Source organism: Phalacrocorax carbo, chromosome 19, assembly GCF_963921805.1.
Source record: "Phalacrocorax carbo chromosome 19, bPhaCar2.1, whole genome shotgun sequence".
Taxonomy (NCBI): Eukaryota; Metazoa; Chordata; class Aves; order Suliformes; family Phalacrocoracidae; genus Phalacrocorax; species Phalacrocorax carbo.
Window position 1 is genome coordinate 6,344,418 of NC_087531.1, and position 18,978 is coordinate 6,363,395.

Here is an 18,978-nt window from a genome sequence, read left to right on the forward strand (position 1 = left end):
GGGTGGGGAGGATGAGGGCGGCTCTCTGCTATTGGGGGACCTTGGGGTGGCCCTGTGCACTCTGATCCCACCTCTGCTGCAGATAGGTGCTGCTGGTACCAGGAGGTCATCAATCTGGGTAAGCAGGTGGGTGCTGGGTGGAGTCTGGCAAGGATGCTCAGGGCCTCTGAAAAACTTATCCCCTCTCTCTAAGGTGAGAGTTTGATGTACCTCTTTCCAGGGGTGGCCAGTCAGTGCCAGGGGATGCTCTGCTTTAAGGTGGTTTTAGGAGCAAGATGCTTTTGGTTGTTATCTCTAGGCATTTAGAGGCAAAGAAGGTTATCAGAAGTAGTCAGCGTGGATTCACCACGGGGAGATCGTGCTTAACCAACCTGATATCCTTCTGTGATGGCATGACTGGCTGGGTAGATGAAGGGAGAGCGGTGGCTGTTGTTTACCTTGACTTCAGCAAGGCTTTTGACACTATCTACCATAATATCCTTATAAGTAAGATTAGGCAGTGTGGGTTGGATGAGAGGACAGTGAGGTGGACAGAGAACTGGCTGAACAGCAGAGCTCAGAGAGTTGTGATCAACAGGGCAGAGTCTGGTTGGAGGCCCGTAACTCACGGTGTTCCCCAGGGGTCCGTGCTGGGGCCAGTCCTGCTCAATATATACATCAATGAGCTGGACGAAGGGACAGAGCGTCCCCTCAGCAAGTTCGCTGACGATACCAAGCTGGGAGGAGTGGCTGATGCGCCAGAAGGCTGTGCTGCCATCCAGCGAGACCTGGACAGGCTGGAGAGCTGGGCCCAGGGGAACCTCATGGAATTCAACAAGAGCAAGTGCAAGGTCCTGCCCCTGGGGAGGAACAACCCCCCGCACCAGTACAGGCTGGGGGGGACCTGCTGGAGAGCGGCTCTGCTGAGAAGGCCCTGGCAGTGCTGGGGGGCAGCAGGTGACCCTGAGCCAACAATGTGCCCTTGTGCCCAAGGAGGCCAGCAGTGTCCTGGGGTGCATTAAAAGGAGTGCGGCCAGCAGGGCGAGGGAGGTTATCCTCCCCCCTCTACCCTGCCCTAGTGAGGCTGCATCTGGAGTGCTGCGTCCAGTTCTGGGCCCACCAGTTCAAGACAGACAGGGAACTACTGGAGCAAGTCCAGTGGAGAGCTACAAAGGTGATCAGGGGCCTGGAGCATCTCCCTTATGAGGACAGGCTGAGAGACCTGGGTTTGTTCAGCCTGGAGAAAAGAAGACTGGGGGGGATCTCGTCAATGGTTATAAATATCTGAAGGGGGGATGTCAGGAGGATGGGGCTGGGCTCTTTTCAGTGGTGCCCAAGGACAGGCCAAGGGGCCATGGGCACAAGTTGGAACATGGGAAGTTCCACCTGAATATGAGGAAAAACTTGTTTATTTTGAGGGTGCCAGAGCAGGGGCACAGGCTGCCCAGAGAGGCTGTGGAGTCCCTTCCCTGGAGGCATTCAAACCCCGCCTGGATGCGGTCCTGTGCCCCTGCTCTGGGTGTGCCTGCTCCAGCAGGGGGTTGGACGGGATGATCTCCAGAGGTCCCTTCCAACCCCTGCCATTCTGTGGTTCTGTGAGGCCATGGAGGCCAACACACTGGAAGACCAGGAGGAGGCCATGGAGGTCGATCCAATTCCAGCAGACCTAGCGTGGGCCCAGCTCCATGGCAGTGCTCAGCCCTGCAACAGAAAGCAGCCAAGAGCAGGCAAATAGAACAGCGGCGTAAAGCCGAGGCCTAAGCACACTTCTCCACTGCCATGTCCCCACTGTCCCCTGCAGACCTGCCATCCTGAGGTGGCCCCTCCGCTCCCCCAGTATGGCAGTGCCAGAGCCCACAGAGTTGGAAGTGGCACGCGCAGGCCTCAACCTGCCACTGCTACAGCAAGTCTGTGCTGTTCCACACGCACCCAGAGCAAGGGCTCTCCATGCCAGCAGCACTCAGCTGCTGCGCAGCCCACCCTGGGGCTGCACTCCCTGCTAGGGTTGGGGCACCTGGTAGGGCCCCCAGGGCCCAAGAGGGTGAGCAGCCATGCAGCCCCATCGCCCTGGCAGGACAGCCCTCCTTCTTGGGTGTCAGAGAGGTGTGAAGTCCAAGATGTAAGGGAGCGTGGGGAAAGCAGGGAGCTTTCCAGGCAAAGGAAAGGTCTGACGCCATGTGGGGACGGCTTTACACGCATCGATCCCATAACTGCTTTTTCTTTTCATGTTTTGGTTTTAGACTTTTGGGGTTTTGTTACCATATATTGGGCTTTGCATTGCAGAGCAGAGGGTGCTGGCTGGAGTGCTCAGCTTCCCACCAGGGCCAGGGCTGCAGGAGAGAGGATATCGCCAACAAGCAGGGGTCTGATCTGGAGTTGATGGCAAATTCTGCAAATGCCAGGCTTGGGGCAGACCACCAGCAGGCCGAGAGCCAACAGGGCTGTAAGGGTTTGCTCTGATCACAGGCAGCTGTGACCGGAGAAGGAAATTGGCCATGTCAGAGCCAGTGGCTGCTTCACCTTCTGTTGACCAGAGCAGCAGTTCCTCTGTGAAGCACGCGCGGGGCGGTAGGAGGTGTGGAGAGTGGGTCCCACCAGAGTGGGACTGGGCAGGGACCTCTAGGGCAGCTCAGCCCCAGGCACCCTGCTCTTCCCAGGCAGGGCCTCTTTCAGGCCAGGCACCTGACAGCCGAGGGACCCACCATCAGCCGTGCGCTGGGGCCACCCCATGTCCCAATGGCTGCCTGATGTCACAAACCACCTCCTCACTGCCCGTTGTCCCCTGCCCCAATAAAAGGCAGCCCTGCCCCTGGCCACCACTCACTGGGCTGCTCGCACCTGCAGTGCCAGCAAGCGGAGCAGGACAGGAGCGGGGAAGCCCCAGGCAGCCACTGGCAGCTTCTGGGTGCTGCAGCCCAACACCCAGCGGAGCTGCCCAATGCAGTCTCAGGGCAACCACAAGAGCTGCCAAAGCAAAGAGGACGTGTGGAAACTCTTTGGGTGGCATTCCAAAACCGCAGAGGATGGCACAGAGCCCATGGAGGTCGACCTACCGGAAGGCCAGGAGGAGGCCATGGAGGTCGATCCAATTCCAGCAGCCCTATCCGGCTGCCACAACGCTAATCCCGGGGTCTGCTTGAAGAAGGCATCCCATTGTGCTGAGGGGGTCTGGCCCCACCCAAGACTCTATTGGTGTGGGACCAGCTCCTCGGCAGTGGTCAGGTCAGCTGTGGGTGGGAAGCCGAGGCCTTAATGCAGCCGGCCTGCGCGTGCCTCCCAGCCATCAATCAATCAATTGTAGAATCATAGAATCTTTAAGGTTGGAAAAGACCTCTAGGATCATTAAGTGCAACCCCCAACCCAACACCCCCAGGCCTCCTAAACCATGCCCTGGTGTGCCATGCCTACATATTTTTTGAACACCTTGAGGGTGGTGACTCTACAACCTCTCTTTGCCAGCCTGTTCCAATGCCTGACCACTCCTTGAGTAATGAAATTTTTCCTAATATCCAGGCTAAACCTCCCCTGACACAGCTTGAGGACAGTTAATCTCCATCTATCCATGCATGCATCCCTGCATCTGTCCCCCTTCAAACATGGTGGAGCTTCAAGTGCTGCTTGGGCTCTCCCTCCCCATCCTGCCCTGCCCTGCTGCCCCCCAGATATTCATAGGGTGTCTGCCTGGCCCTTTCCAGGTAGCAGGTAGCGCAGCAGTGCTGGGAGGGGGGGGTCACACTATGGAGACCATCCGCGCCAAAGACGCACCCTGTGCTGGGCAACTCTCGCGCGAGCAGAGACTGCAGAAGATGGAGGCTCAAAGCGTTCCTGAGATCTCTCCTCCTCAGATAGACCTCTTCTAACGTTGGCTTTGTGAGACTTTCTGGGCAGCACTGGGGGAACAGCTGGAAGAAGATGGGGCCAGACTTTGTTGAGGCCTAGCACACAAGAGCAGGTCAGCTCCCTTAGCTTGAAACAGGGAACATGATTAAACCTTGCTTTGGAAACTGCCTCTCTCTCCTGAATACCAGCTCAGCCACCCGCAGCCAGGTTAGAATCATTGGCTCAGAGACACATAGAATGGTTTGGGTTGGAAGGGAGCTTTAAAGGTCACCTAGTCCAACCCCCCTGCAGTGAGCAGGGACATATTCTAGTATATCAGGTCGCTCAGAGCCCTGTCCAACCTGCCATGGATTGTTTTCAGGGACGGGGCATCTCCCACCTCTCTGCGCAACCTGTGCCGGTGATTCACCACCCTCTTTGTAAAAAACATTTTCCTTGTATCTAGTCTGAATCTCTCCTCTTCTAGTGTAAAACCATTACTCCTGTCCTATCACTACAGGCCCTGATGAAGAGTCTGTCCTGTTTCTCCAGAGCCACAAGACACGGGGCAAACCTCTGTGTCAGTCCCCATGGGAAGCAGCAGCGATGTTTCAGCAGGTCTTCAAACAGTCCCTCCACCAAAAACCCAAACCAGCATCACCAAGGGTGGGGCCACGCGCTCCTGGGGTGCACAGCTCACCCACGAGAGCTCTGCCAAGGGGGAGCCTCTTCCTATGTGCCATGAAGCAGCTCTGTGTGAGTCTCCACCTCTCTGACCCGCTCTGGTTGCTCGGGGTTCAGGGAGAACTCTCCCCGCTGCCCAGTCCCCTCCTGCAGCATGAGCACAAGCAGCATCGTGGTGTCGGGCTTCCCAGAGCCCAGGGTTGCCTCTTGAGAAACAAGACTGGGACCAGAAGCTGCACCCGGGATTGTAGCTAGTCCTTTATTATAAATCATGCCGTTACGTCGCTCCTCCTCAAAGTTAGTATGTTAAACTTTTTTCATTTTATATATATCTATATAGAAAGGTGAAAACACCCCCTCCCCTCACCAAAATATCAGAATGGAGCATGGCACCAGGAAGGACTACAAATGAAAGCCCACTCAACAGCCAAACAAGATTTGCAGAGCACCAGAGAAACTGTGATTGGCTGGTGAGCGGGTAAAAAAACAGATGGTGGAGTGACACATGAGGGCTGGCAGGGCAGAGAGGTTTGCTCTGGGGAACCAGGGCTGTCTGCGTCCCTGCACCGTACGGATGACCCCCCAAGGGGAACAGAACATAGCTTTGGACAGGATTACCCATGTTTGTGATACAGAAAGGCCTGAAAATAATAATAACAACAACAATAATGATAGCAAAAAGCACATGCTTTGTAGGTTTTAAATTCAGGTCCCCTCTGCAGGCTGCGGCAGCCCATGGAGAAGACGTGTTGGCCCAGATTTGGCCAGGAGGTGACCTGGAGGAATTTCAAACCTGCTCTTTTCCCACCACTGGAGGTCTCCTGAGGGCACAGGAGCAGGTGGCACTGGGACCGGCACCCTGAGGCCACAGTGGCATGTGGCGAGGCTGCCTTTGGAGGGAAAGCACCTTTGGAGGCAAAGCCGTTGCGGAGGCTGTGGTGTTTGCTGTGGAGGGCCCTGCCAGGGCAAGGCAGACTGGTCCCAAGTCACAGCTCGGCAATGGGGACACTGTGATCAAGACAGTTCTTGTCCTGCATCCTCCTTTGCTGTGCTTCCTGCAGCCTGGCACATCCTTGATGCCTGTTAAATGACTGCAACCCCGAGCACACCTCAACCCTGACCTCAGCTCATGCTTCGAGGTGTTTCTGGAATAAAAAATAGTCATAAGAGTGACAAGGGCTTTAAGGAAAAATAAGGGGACACCCCAATCAAAGTAGGTTAAGAGAATTTGTGTAACCCCCTCTCCCAGTTAAACTGATGTCACAGCTCTGCTCACTGAGTGACCTGCTCTCTGTCCCCTGCTGCATGTCCCAAGGTGACAGGATGCAAACCAAGAAAACAAACTTCCTGCTCCAACCTCACTCCCCACAGCAGCTCATCTTCGTCCATCGCCCAGCAGCCACAAGCCACGCTTGTCACCCGTGGCACCTGAAACCTCCTCCCTGCCTCCCCTGGCATCCCCGAGGGAAAGGCAGCAGCCCCCGGTGCACTCAGCCTCCCTGGGGACTCCCCACTGCAGACCACAATGCCCCGTGATGCCCTCAGGACACAGGCGCGGAGCAGGGCAACCCAGCAGCAGGGCGAGCGGTGCTGCTTTGGTGGCTGTCTCTGCAGGACCAGGGTACGCTACTAATAAATAACGTCAGAATTTCAAGTAATGTCCCTGATGCCGCGCTCTGCCCAGCTTCTCCCTCTCCCACCGCTCATCAACCAGTTCCTGTTGCACTGGGCTGTGGTGGTGTCTGCAGCGCTGGCAGTGGTTTAACTGGGAACCTGCCATTGTGAAGCTCGGGGGAAAAGGGTGCATGTCTTTGGGGGATGGGTTTGGGTGACGCCGGCTCCCACTGGAAGCACGACCAGTGTCTGTGTTGGACCCAGGGGAGATTCCTGGGGCGGAGAGAAAGGGCACAGTTTGGTGGCCCTCCGGCGCAGCTTTTGCCTTCCAGTTTTCCCATGGGGGTCATGCTGTGTCCCTAGTGCCCCTGGCATGTTTTACAGCACATCTGTCGGAAGTAGGTCCGGCTGCAGAACTTGAACTTCAGGACGAGCGGGCAGTAGGCCACCTTGTTCACATCCTTGCACTCTGGATGGGCGACAGAGGGAAGCAGGGTTACAGGTGCCTTAGGGGTGAGGAGCCCCAGGGAGAACTTCTAACCAGCCCTTTACAAGTTTCTTTTGCACCCCAATGCCCAGCTCCTGAAGGCTGCCTGCCATGATGCAGCTGTGCTGAAGAAGCTACTGAGAACCTCAATACTCATAACATTTATTTGCCAAGGTGCAGTTCCTTCATTTATCAGGGTCACAGCATGCCAGTTTGGCCTGGGACCAGAGGGGTCAGCATCAGGTCTCCCCACAAGATCCTTACCCCACAGCACAGCACCTAGAGCCCAAATCAGGCTGTGCTGGCTGCAGTGTTCCTGTACTATGTGGCCCCCGAGGCTGGCAGTGCTCCACATTTCCCTCCTCAGCCCCCCTGCCTCCCTCACCTTCAGGGTTGTCTGTAGGTCCCAATTCACACTTGGTCTCGCACTGCTGCATGCCAGGTGGCTGCAGGGTCTGCACGCAGTCACTGGACGGCTGCCCGGTGTGAGCCAGGCACTGGACGGATCTTCTTTGCTGGCCAAGGCCACACTGTGCAGAGCACTGCCGGGAAACAGCACAGCACAGAGCTGTGGCAGCCACCACGGCTTTAATAACACAGGGGGAGAGGTCATGGCGAGGTCTTAGGAGATGCAAAAGGTGCTGGATGCAGTCATCCTTTCCCTCACCAGCACAGCTGAGCGCTGCGGCCCTGCTTCCTGAACAGCTTGGTCCGAACCTCCAGGACCCAGTGAGGGTCTCTCCATCCAGCCCTAAATCACTGGCCTTTTGCAGGCCTCCTGAACCCTGATGTCACCCTGCAGCTCAAGGGGTGTTAGAGGGAAGGGAGGACTGTCGGCATTGCCCTGCTGCAGGTGTTGGGCTGGGCTGTGGCAAGTGGACTAGTGGTGGCCCCGCTTGCGGTGGCCCAGCCCACTTCTGCAGCCCATTGCTCCCACTGCTCTGCACTGCTCCCCATCCTCACGGCCCTGCTGCCCCTCAGACACCCATGGGGGCCCTCCAGTGACTTCTGTGGGGCTCTGCTAGGCCTAGGAGACTCCCTGGGTCAGCTGTGCACTTAGGCTGACATTACAATGGCCTCCTAAGCCAAGGTGGGGGCAAAAAACACTGCCACGGAGTCCTGCTGCCCCCCAGATAGTTGCGCTGGCCACAGTGGGTTCTGCTGGCAGGTGAAAGCCTTATGTGGACTAGGATTTGAGGGGCTGGGGAGGCAGTCTTCTTCAATAACCCCATGGAAAGGATTGTCCCTACCTCTCCCCACTCGCCAGTCACCCAGCGTGGCGGTGGGCAGCGTCGCAGGTTGCACCTCATGCTGGTCGGGGGCTTGGAGCCTTCATAGCACTGGGAGGTGGGCAGTGTTGCACTGTGGTCACCGCTCTTGCAGAGGACAATGCGGTGGCGGAAACCTGGCCCGCAGCTTGGGGTGCACTGCAAAGAGAGGATGCACGGCAAATTGCAGAGAGAGGCAGCACTGGCCCTCCCCGGCAGTGCTCCCACCTTGCCTGTCTCCTGAGCTACGAGACCATTTCCCACATAATGGTCTCCATGGCCAGCAGCCATCACCAACGCTCTGGCCTAGTGATTGAGACTGTCCTAAGGACCGGAGCCACCAGAGAGGTGAGGGCCGAGGCTAAACACTTACCTCAGACCAGTCCAGGGTGACCCACTCCGGAGGACATGTCTGGTTATTGCAAGGCTCAAGCATCTTTGGCCGTGGATGCGTGCAAGAAGCATCATCCAAGGTCTTCTCTTCAGTGGCAGAGATCTTACGCTTGCAGAAGACACTGCGTGTGCGGACGCCTTCGTTGCAACTTCGGCTGCATTCGGACCAGTTCCCAATCACCCAGCTGGAGACAGGTAAAACAGCAAAGCTTGCAAGGGGCACAGTGGTCCACGCTTCTCCCCATACTCCTGTACAGAGTCCTATTCCTACTCTGGCCACGGCCTCCCTGGCAGCTGTTTGAACTGTAGAGTTCCTCCACATCTCCCTTTCCCCTTCAAGACAGGGGCAAGGGTCAGCCAGGAAGGGGCTGGGACAATTTTTGAGAGACTGTGCTGAGTATCTGCTCTGCACCAAAGGACCAGATAGGGAGAGCTCCATTCTGCAAGTAGCAGAGCAGCACAGGGAGGACACGCTACAGAGGCCATCCTTGGCCAACACTTGGCACATCTCTCACCGAGCAAGGCACAGTGTAGCCTCATGCACAGAGCACTGTGGAGAAGACAAGTTTCTGCTCCCTGCATTGCCACTGCCCCTTCCCTGCAGTGATGCACTTGGGCTGTGCAGGTTGCATGCTGTACTGTGCTCATGATGGGGCACAGAGGAGAAAACTGCCCCCTGCCCCCACTCCCCAACAGAGCTGCTCCAGCCAGGTAGTGTCACTCCTGGGTACTGTGGCAGGGGATTTTGACATGGGCATGACAGAGAGAGGGGAATTTCAGCCTCCTCTACATTGGCTTTTCCATGAACAGTCCCTTGATCTGCTCCAAACCATGGTACTCACGCTGGGGGACACGGTTCGGTATTACACAGCCTCTGTCGCTCTGGCATTTTGGTTTCCGGGCTACAGAAATGGTTGAAGACAGTTGAGCCATCGGAAAGTTTCTTGCATACCACAGATTGGATCTGGCTGCCTGCCAAGAAAAAGGGGCAAAGGGGAAAGATGGAAGGACCCTGAGGCCAGTGCTGAGCCAGGCTCAGGGACAAGCCCCACAGCTCTGCTCCTGCAAGGGCAATGAGATGGTGCAGGCACTTGTCACTGCACCTGGTCAAGCCTGAACCTACTTCTCTATTCATAACCAAGGCCTCCTTTGCCTCTAACATCTCCAGAAAAGAATGGATGGGGTGAAGGCTCACCAGCCAGGGCAGGACCCAGCACAGTCTGCAGAAGACAGAGGATCAAAGCATTCCTGAGATCTCTCCTCCTCAAATAAACCTGTCCTAACCTTGGCCTTGTGAGACTTTCTGGGCCACACTGGGGGAACAGCTGGAAGAAGATGGGGCCAGACTTTGTTGAGGCCTAGCACACAAGAGCAGGTCAGCTCCCTTAGTTTGAAACAGGGAACATGATTAAGCCTTGCTTTGGAAACTGCCTCTCTCTCCTTCTGAATACCAGCTCAGCCACCCGCAGCCAGGTTCTCCAGAGCCAGGAGATGTGGCGCAAACCTTTGTGTCAGTCCCCATGGAACCATCCCAAGGGATTCAGGGAAGCATCAGCGGTGTTTCAGTTCACAGACACATAGATCTGATGGCCAACCTGCCCTGCATCGCACAAGTAAATGAATTTCAAGCATATCATGCCACCTTCCATCACCTCTACCACTTACACCGCGGTCTGGCTGAAGAACGGCATCCAGGGTGTTTGCCCTGACACTGCCCACAAGATGATGCTGACTGACACCCGCTCACATGTAGCTGAGTGCAGGGTGGGAATATGTAGGAACCTGAGAGCTCCTTTAGAGCAAAGCAGATGCTAATGTCTGTGTGCTGTCTCACATGGCCCAGACACAGTGCAGACACGTGTCCCCCGCCCCAAGCCGACATGGGGTCAAACCTCACCCCCTGCACACAGTGCTGAGCATTTGGTCCACGGGGTGTAGTGCCAGGAGTACTGGTTTGAGGCATCCCTGCCGATGGGTGCATTGAACTTGTACCGGATCCCTTGCAGCTCTGTCCGCACGAGGACCTGCAGAGAAAGGCACCGCTGAGGCATCAGTGCCACTGAAGTCCAGCACGGTCATGACTGTCCAGATGGTGTCCCATGACCTTAGCATGCTGTCTAAAGTCCAGGGCAGCTGAAATATTGCCCACCTTCCCTTTCCAGTCCCTTCCAGCATTGACATGGCAGCCACCAGTGATGACTGGTACAGGCATGAAGGTGACACAATCAAAGAACAAGCTCCTGTGCACTTACAGATCGAGTCATTCCAAAGCCTGGCAGATTAGGAAGAGAGACATGAGGATTTAGCCCAATTTACCTCTGGTCTCTGTGCCCCTTTACTCCAGACAGCAAGGACAGAGGTTGATTAGCTCCATTTCCCATGTAGTCATGGCAAGGTGTCTTTGGCCCAGACCAGGCCCATACCAGGTGGGGGTATGAAGGAACTGTGTTACCAACCATGACAAAAAGGGTGATGTTGGTGGGTCCCAAGGCCTCCAGGGACTCAGGCTCCTCTGGGGATCTCCTGTAGTGGAATGTTGTGCCTGCAATGTCAAAGCGCCGCGGGGGGTCGATGGAGAGCTTCCCATTGATGTAATACTCGCCGCTCTCCCCTCTCAGCGCTGTGAGGACAGGGGAGCAAGGGTTAGCAGAAAGGCTGAATGCATCTGCATCCAGCTTCAGCTGGGCACTTCTCATCTGCCAGGCTCAGAGCACTGCTACAACAGAGGATAACTGTCATCAGCCTCGTTTTACAGGGAGGGGATAGGTGGGGCAAACAAAATAGGTGCCTGAGTCAGGGTCACACAGAAAGTCACTAGCAGAGGTGGGGCTAATGTGCCACCTCTCTGTGGAAGGAGGATGCTGCAGGGAGCTCAGCCAGATGCCCGGGGTGGTGATGGGGACACTTGGCAGTGTGACAAGCTGTGCCCAAGAAGCCAGGCTCAAAGCCAGGCTCAAATCCAGCTGTGCAAACTGGGTCTTGGCTGCTGGGGCTACTGGAAGAGGTTGGTCCCCAGGAGCCTGGCTGCGGTTGCCCAAGCGAGTCACTAGAGGGAGATCGGCTCGCTCCTGCTCGCATTCCCATGCTCTCCCAGCTTGCTCTCTGCCACCAACACTGAGCCGGTGTCACTCCTGCCCTCGCTGGTGGCAATGACCTCATCTCCATGATGCTCTAGAGCAGGGAGGATGGTTGGTCCTGATGAGGATGGAGGATGCTCTCTCCCCTCCCACTGGGGTGCAGGGACAGATCCTGGAGTGGGAGAGACTGGTGGCAGCAATCGATAGAGATACGAGCTTGGGCTGTGCCTCCAGTGCACAGAAATCCAGTTTGAATGGACACAAGGAGTCCCCAGTATACCTGGGCCAGGCAGGGAAGGATGTTGGCAACCCTGAACCCAGCCAAGGATGCTGGCTTGGAGGGATGCTGCCAGGAGAGCCCTGCTGCAACCTCCCACCAGTGCCAGCATCTGGGCAGGCTCCTGCTCCTGGGGAGCCACTGTGGAGGCACCAGGCAGCAAACCAGCAGTGAGTCCACCTCTCTGTGATCACTGTCCATCACTTGGAGGGCAGAAAGAGAAGACAAGGGGAAGGAAAAAAGCCCGTGGTAAAAACCAGCCAGAGTCTGGCTGGAAAATTGAGCCCAAGGAAAATGTGAGCAGGTTTATTTTTAATCCCCAGACTGGATTCCCCCCATGCTGGCGGAGCGGGGAATGCCAAGGAGCCACAGACAGCACCAGGAATGGCAGGGTGTAGGGGTTTGCTCAGGGTTATGCTGCCGAACAGTGAGTGCAGGACGGAGGCAGCGCCGCAGCGAGACAGGGGCCGTGTGTGCCGCACTGACGTGGCCCACGCTGGCCAGGGACACGCCACCCTGCTGGCAGGCCCTGCTGCCTTCCTCTACCCCAACCCCAGGCTGGGACTCCCAACTCCATACTTGGCTGCAGTGGGAGGTTTTCCATTCTGGGCCTTTACCATGCACTATTAACTGCAGGGAAATGGCCGACCCAGGGGTGTCTGGCTGGGATTTCAGTGTCCCGCAGCCCCATCTCACCTAGGTAGTTGATGGAGAGGTTCAGCTCCCGGATGTCGATGTAGACGGAGCCCTTGGGAATCTGGATCACCTCCTCGTAACCTGTGAGACAACCCGGGGCCAGTAAGCAGCGATGCTCGGCCTCCGAGCCTGGAGCCAACCCTGCCCTGAGCTGGATGGGAGCATGTGCCACCCTGTTACCCATGGGTTAAACACTAAATGATGTGCTGGCAGCACAGAGGTGTTCGCTCAGCCGCCCACTGCAATGAAACATAAAAAGCACTCTGGCCTGCCAGGACAGTGGCTTGCTTGCTTTGTGGTGTGGGCTCTTGTGATGGGACTGGCCACGCTGTGGAGCTGGGATCTCCATGGGCTTCTCCACAGCCTGGCTTGAGGGCAGTGGGAACTGTGGAGCAGGGAAGGAGCTTGGTGCTCTGTGCCAGGGACTTGGGTACCATCAGTGGCTGGGTCACAGCTTGGTCAGTGAACAGGAGTGATTTGCTCCCTGTTGTAGCCTGGTCCTACCCGTTGAGGTGTTTCCCAGGGATATGTCCCTGCCTGTCCCGCGCATCCCCAGGAGCAGGTAAAGCCAAGGAGGGACTCGAGAGTGGGTGATGTTGGCTGTGCTGGCCAGGCCGCTTGCTCCCTACCTCCCTCTGGCAGGGACTGGTTGAAGACGCCCTCAACGGTCTCACAGGAGCTGCCGTCTCCCCCACACATGCGACACTTGTCCTCCTTTGAGTCAGAGCCCAGGACACGGTCGCAGCCCACATGCTGGAGGAAGGAGCAACAGGGAATTAACCATCCTGGTGGGGCTTTGTCCTCTCCACACCTGACCTGCAGCATCCCGGGGAGCAGGGAACTCCCCTGGGCTTCACCTCACTCCCCTCCATTGCGCTGTACATCAGGCAGTGCTCAGTAACATCACCTCTGCCCAGTCCCGCCAATCTGCCAGCTCTGGGGGGTCTCTCTCCAAGGCTGGGGGGCACAGGCAGAAATCCCATGGCTGCAGGACAAGGCAGAGGTTAGGGTGCTTGTGTGGAGCTGGTAGAGCTGCAGCAGTCCAAGGAGAGCCGTGTCCCCTCAGCACCAGCATCACATTAGCAAGCCCACATGAAGCCTCCAGCTCTGCTCCATTGCTGCAGTATCTGGGCTAGGAAACGTGTCACCAGTGTGGCTGTGGCTACCTATGGTGCAGTCCCCCTTTCATTCCACAGTGTATTCAGCCCCATAGAGACAAAGAGATCCCAGAGGCACGGGAAGGGAGGCAGACAGGGAGCCTGCCTGCCTGCCAGGGGACATTCACCACTCCCACAGTGCTTTCCTATAATTAAACTTTTATAGCCCTTCAGATCCCATTTCAAGGGAAATACCAAGTGCCTGGGACTACAAGGGCTGTAAATGCAGAGCCCCATCGCTAACACAGGCCAATGTGGCAGCCGGTGGTGTCACACCCATGGAGAGCAGACAGACACAAGCCCAGAGGTGGACATACTCCTGCTCCTGCAGGTGAACTGGGTGCCCGGGCAGGGGGACGCCCGTGTCCGTGCAGACATGTGGAGGGCAGCACTCCCCTGCCCCAGGGTCTGCCCCTGCCTCCCTGTCCTGAGCCTGTCCCAGACCCCGGCAGCACCTTGCACTCCCCGTTGACGCAGATGTCATTGGAGTCCTGCCGGCACGGTGTCCCATCCACCACGGCTGCGGCTCGTTCTGTGTAGAAGTTGAAACCCTCGGCCAGGCAGTTGAGGGAACAGGCTTTCACACCCCCTGGGAAAGAAGCAGAGGTTCAAATGATGCCGCCAAGGAGAGAGAGGAAAGGTGTGGAGAGCCAGACCTGGATAATGGCTGCCTTACTTGCAGACTCCCCACGCCTCCATCCTGTGCCTGGCCCACTGCCCAGCTCCAGGTGCCCAGGAGGATGTCCCTGCTGAGTGGAGGGACCCATGGAGGGACCCAGGCACCCTCCTTATTGATCAGCACCAAGTCAAGACCCCTGAACCAGACACCAACACATGATGAGACACTGTCCCTTCTGCACAGCCTGGGAAATGCAGGCTGTATGTGATGAGGAAGGAAACAAATTGACTTGTTCTTATCTGGTGTCAGTCACTCCTGGGTCTCCTGGCACTTTACAAGGGCCATCAACACCCTTGTGCCCATTATACAGAGAAACTGAGGCAGCAGCTCTTAAGTAACTTGTCCAAGGTTCTTCAGCTATTAGACCAGAGCAACCAAGTTTTCCAGCTCCTAGACCAGTTACTAGGCCAGAGCAACCATTGCTTTCTGGTCAAGGCTGGTGGATACCGAGTCCTTCACAGCAAAGACAATGACAGCAGCATGAGGATGAAGGGAAAGGATGCTCAAGTTATAGCTAAAATACCTGCTTCCCAACACCTCTTACCAAAGAACTAAGGAACAGAGGCTGGACATCCAGATATTGGCTTCCAGTGCTTGGGAACAGGACATGGGACTGGTCATGGATGGCGACACCTGAGCAGAGCAGTTTCCTGCCTCCTGTCATTGGATTTTATCAAGTGCTTGTGCAGATCATGGCATTTGCTGCCTTTACTGAGCACCTCAAGAAGACCCAACAGCCTGCATGACCCTGGCAGAGATGTGCATGCCTGAGCTGTGGCAGTTCACTCCTGCAGGCACCAGCAACAGTTGTGAGCCATGCTGGCACGTGGCTGGGAAGCACCTAGGTCAGGAGCAACCAAAATCTGCAAAACTTGCAATTTGATACAGCACATCAATGGGCAGATGGAGGGGGGGTGGCCCAGCTGTGCCCACGAGCATGTGAACACAGCTGGGGGGAAGAAAGAGCAGAGCCAGGAGACAGAGGAACAGGAGGAGACACGAGAGGGGAATTCAACAGCTTGGAGGCATGCTGTTGGGCAGGATGCCTGGGCAAGCCCCTAGAGAAAGTGTTTGATCAACCCTCCTTCTGGAGAACCAACCCCCTCTGCAGCACCCCGAGCTTTCCCCTGCCTGGCGAGGGAGCTCTGGGGCCACCAAGGGGAACAACGCAGGCATAACCCTGAAAACTCACAGCCATCTAACCATGGCATGCCTGGACCCCAGGTCTGTCCAGCCAGACCTCAGGGGTAAAACATCACCAGCAAGGTAAGAAAACAAGAGTCAGGAGGGACCTACCCTGGCTGTGGGATCTCCCAGCTCAGAGAGGCCGTGCCACCAAGCCCCACCCCGTGCATGCAACTGTCCCACCAGCCTGGGAGAGGGGCTTGTGAGGGCCTTTCCCGAGACAGATCTGTGATTTAACCAGTGCTTGCTGGCTCAGGAGCATCTCTCCTGCTGGTGGCCTCACTCCTGGCTGTGCAGCAGTACGCTCCGTCTGTGTGGGACCCTTCGTCCCTGCCCATGGGCAGCTCTCTAAGGCTGTGCTCTCTCCTGCCATCACTGAGTGCTGGGCAGATTATGCAAGGAAGCAGGAGCTGAGAAACAGCCAGAAGCTTGGGCTTTCATTTCAGGGCTCTCAGATGGGTTAGCTAAGCTATTCACATGCACTCCCTATTCCCTTCCTTGTCTCCAGCTACAAGGAAAAGCAAGGCCCACTGCAGACACCTTGCTGCAGTTCCCTGGTGGGCAGCTAACACCTGCCACAGCCTGTTTCTGCCTCTCTCCCAGACCTGGCTCCATTTTAGTAGCTCACAATTGGCTGCATGATCCTCCTTTTTATCATAACTCCTCACCACTGCTTCCCTGTGCCCAGGCTGGTGCCAGCAGCAAGCAGCCCCGAGTGTAATTGTCACAGCCTCGAAAGAGGAGCCTGTGGGAAAACTGGAATGAAAAATATAACAAGCCAGAGGAAAAAAAAAAAAGAGAAAATAAGACTGGGGATTGGTGGCGTGAGGCCAAATTTCTTCCTTTGCCTTAAGTGCCTTGACTTTGTTAAAGGGCTGCAAAAATGGTGTGAGTGCATGAACTCAGCTCATTGCAGAGCCTAGGGTGTTCCTAGGGGTTTCCTCATTGCCCTCCCCTTGCTGGAGCCCAGGAGGATTTATGTATGCACGCACACTTAAATCCCTAACAATTTAACCTTCTTTTGATGTGCTATCAGCAGAGGGAGGAAAGTGCATGGATGAGAGCAAGCCCTCCATGCCAGGACAGTTGTCCTGGTTCTGGCCCATCACTGGCGAAGAACCGTTGCTGCCAATGCAGGCCCTGTATCCCGGTGGCTCTGAGCACCTCATGTGTGCAGAGGGAGACTGGGAAGCAGCCGCTGAGTAGGGGGAACCCGGTGCCCATCACCTTCCTGCCAGCAAGAGCCGACAGTGGGTGCTGGACTTGGGGTCCATGTGTGGAGCTGGGAGGTGGGGTCCTGTGGTCATGCTGCCACCCAGCTGCTGCTCCACGTGGGATGAATCCCTGCTGGCTCTCCTCATCCAGCCACTTAGGAAAGGCTTGCAGATGGGGGATTTCTGCCCTTAAAGAAAAAAGTCTTACGGAAGAGAAATGGGAAGAGGGAGAACGAAGGAGGAAGGGGGGGAGAGAGAGAGACACGACCCCACATTGGTATCTGCATCCTGACTGCGGCTGCTGCAGTGAGCCAGCTGGGCCACCTGAGCTCAGGACCAGTCCCCAACACACCCTCCCTGGTGACAATTTCCAGGCAGGATTTGTCCTTGGCAGCCAGGTCACCCTCCCACTGGTCAGAGGAAATGTGGGCTGGTATCACTGCCCAGCATCTGTCTGTCTGGAATTGGACTTCCCTCAACACTCAGCCAGCCAAGAGGTACTCAGGTGGGCTGGGCATTGCTTCTCCTTGTTAAGGTGGTTCCTTAAAAAGGCACCTTTCTAAAGCCCTTGACCAGTGACAACTGTGTGTCCCCTAACAGCAACATTGACCACAGCAACATGGCCAGGGTGAGTTTTGGACCCCAGAAAGATCCTTTGAAACAGCACAACACGCCTTGACGTTCCTGGAGCTGGGAATTAAGGACCATATTTTCACCAGCAAGCAGGATCGAGCCCCTCCTCTCCCAGCATGTGAACGGTTTGGTTGGAGCTGCACTTCTTGGAGTGGGAGCCTTAGGCCTGGCAGAGCAAGGCAGTGCTCTGCATCCTCCCAGGCCAGCTCACTGCTGCCCAGCCATACCCGCATCTGCAGGGCACAAGCGGGATCCTCAGCACAAGCCCCACAAGGCATTTGGCAGCAGAGGGGCAGGAGAGGCTCTGCCGTGCCTGTTGTCACCTGTGCAAGGTGGGTCCACCACCACGGGAGAAGAGCCCACTTCCACAGAACGAGTGGGACCCCCTCAGCCTGCCACTGCCTGGTGAATGTTACTAATTGACTGGGAAATGAGCAGCAGACAAGACCATGCAACCCTGAAGAGCACAGGATCTGCCATAAACGCTGTGCAGGTCCCCGGCCCCCCACCCCAGAGAGGCGAACACCCTGGCGATGCATCGGCCTGCAGAGAGCTGCCCACCCTTCGCTTTGGGCCGAGTAGTCCAAGGTCAGCAACAGCCAGGTCTGCTGCAGGTACTCCTTTTAATCTTTAATATAGCTATTAAAATAGAATAGAATATTTTCAGTTGGCTACATGGTACCTCAGAGAATGTTTTGTTCCTCCTGCCTACCCTGTCCCATAGAGGAATTAGAGTGCATTACAATTTATGATGAGCAATCCCCTGTTTTCTGCAAGCCCCTGCTCCTCCCCATCCCTCTCCCAGCCCCGTGAGCTGCTCCACTGTCCCTTGGCTCTTGCAACCGCCAAGAGCAAAATGAATAACTAAGTGAATAAAACAAAATAAACAAACAATTAAAGCTGCATTCCACGAGGTATCTGCTGACTGTTGAACTCTGAAAGGCTGAGCTCAGCACTTCTTGCTGGGGCTGTGTCTCGCAGTCATGGGGTCTGGGCTCCAGGACCATTATAAAGCACTGCCAGAAAAACATGCTGTATGGGCCCTGTGCAAAACCCAACCTCGACTTGCCAGTGACCCAGCGACTGGTGTCAGGCTTTCCATGAGCGGCTCCTTCCCTTCCCAAATTCCCTGCAGGATTGGTGCCCTCCCTGATCCGAGCCAGTGGGGTACTCCTTGTCTTTAGGGTGGGGGTACTCCATGCCCAGGTCATTTCCCCAAACCGATGTGGGGCCAGCATCTGACAGGCAAAGGGCACAAGCTCCCCTGTACCACCACACCTTTCGGCGAGGGGGTGGCTCGAGGGTGCAGTGCTGAAGGAGGCGGCTGAGCTGAGTGCGAGAAGAGGCTCAGCAGGGGGCCAGGGTGGTGAATGGCTCCCAAAGCAGGGACACGTGCCCAAAAGCAACCTGAAGAGCAGATATGCTACCAGCTGGAGGGCAGAATGCCTGGGGATGAGGCTGCCAACAAAGATGGATCCGGGGGGGGGCTGCTTGTGCCCAGTGGGGAGGGACTGACACTCGCCACCCCAGAGCTTTCTGGGCATCACTGGAAGAGCCCAGGAGGGAGCGAGGGAGATGATGGCCAGCCCTCATTGCCTCCCGATGCTGGGGTAGGGATGCCTGCTAGCACAGGGGCTGCAGGGGCAAAACACCTGTGGCAAGGGAAAGACAAGAGGGGCCTGTTCCCTGGGGGTCTGGTCTATGACATGGAGAAGGTGGAGGTGTAAGGGACACTCCCCACCTCCCCCACAGATGTACCTCTGACACCCAAACAAGTATCACAAAATCCAGCAGGCAAGTGAAGATGCAAGTACTT

At 56.4% G+C, this 18,978-nt stretch overlaps 1 protein-coding gene across 4 annotated transcripts in view; it reads right to left on the bottom strand.

Annotated features, from left to right (window-relative positions):
• Positions 1–4,729: 4,729 nt before the first annotated feature.
• Positions 4,730–18,978, bottom strand: part of ADAMTS10 (ADAM metallopeptidase with thrombospondin type 1 motif 10) — an 82,445-nt gene continuing 68,196 nt past the window's right edge. For 3 of the 4 annotated variants that reach the window (XM_064469387.1, XM_064469388.1, XM_064469386.1), the window contains exons 16-25: positions 13,907–14,040; positions 12,924–13,047; positions 12,295–12,375; positions 10,701–10,864; positions 10,142–10,268; positions 9,087–9,216; positions 8,225–8,429; positions 7,834–8,010; positions 6,969–7,125; positions 4,730–6,565 (exon numbers count right to left, since the gene is read on the bottom strand). In XM_064469387.1, coding sequence (XP_064325457.1) covers positions 6,456–6,565; positions 6,969–7,125; positions 7,834–8,010; positions 8,225–8,429; positions 9,087–9,216; positions 10,142–10,268; positions 10,701–10,864; positions 12,295–12,375; positions 12,924–13,047; positions 13,907–14,040 — 1,409 coding nt within the window. In that variant the 3' untranslated portion in view covers positions 4,730–6,455. Of the gene's footprint in view, positions 6,566–6,968; positions 7,152–7,833; positions 8,011–8,224; positions 8,430–9,086; positions 9,217–10,141; positions 10,269–10,700; positions 10,865–12,294; positions 12,376–12,923; positions 13,048–13,906; positions 14,041–18,978 lie in introns of all 4 variants that reach the window. The other variant, XM_064469389.1, reaches the window with a different exon arrangement.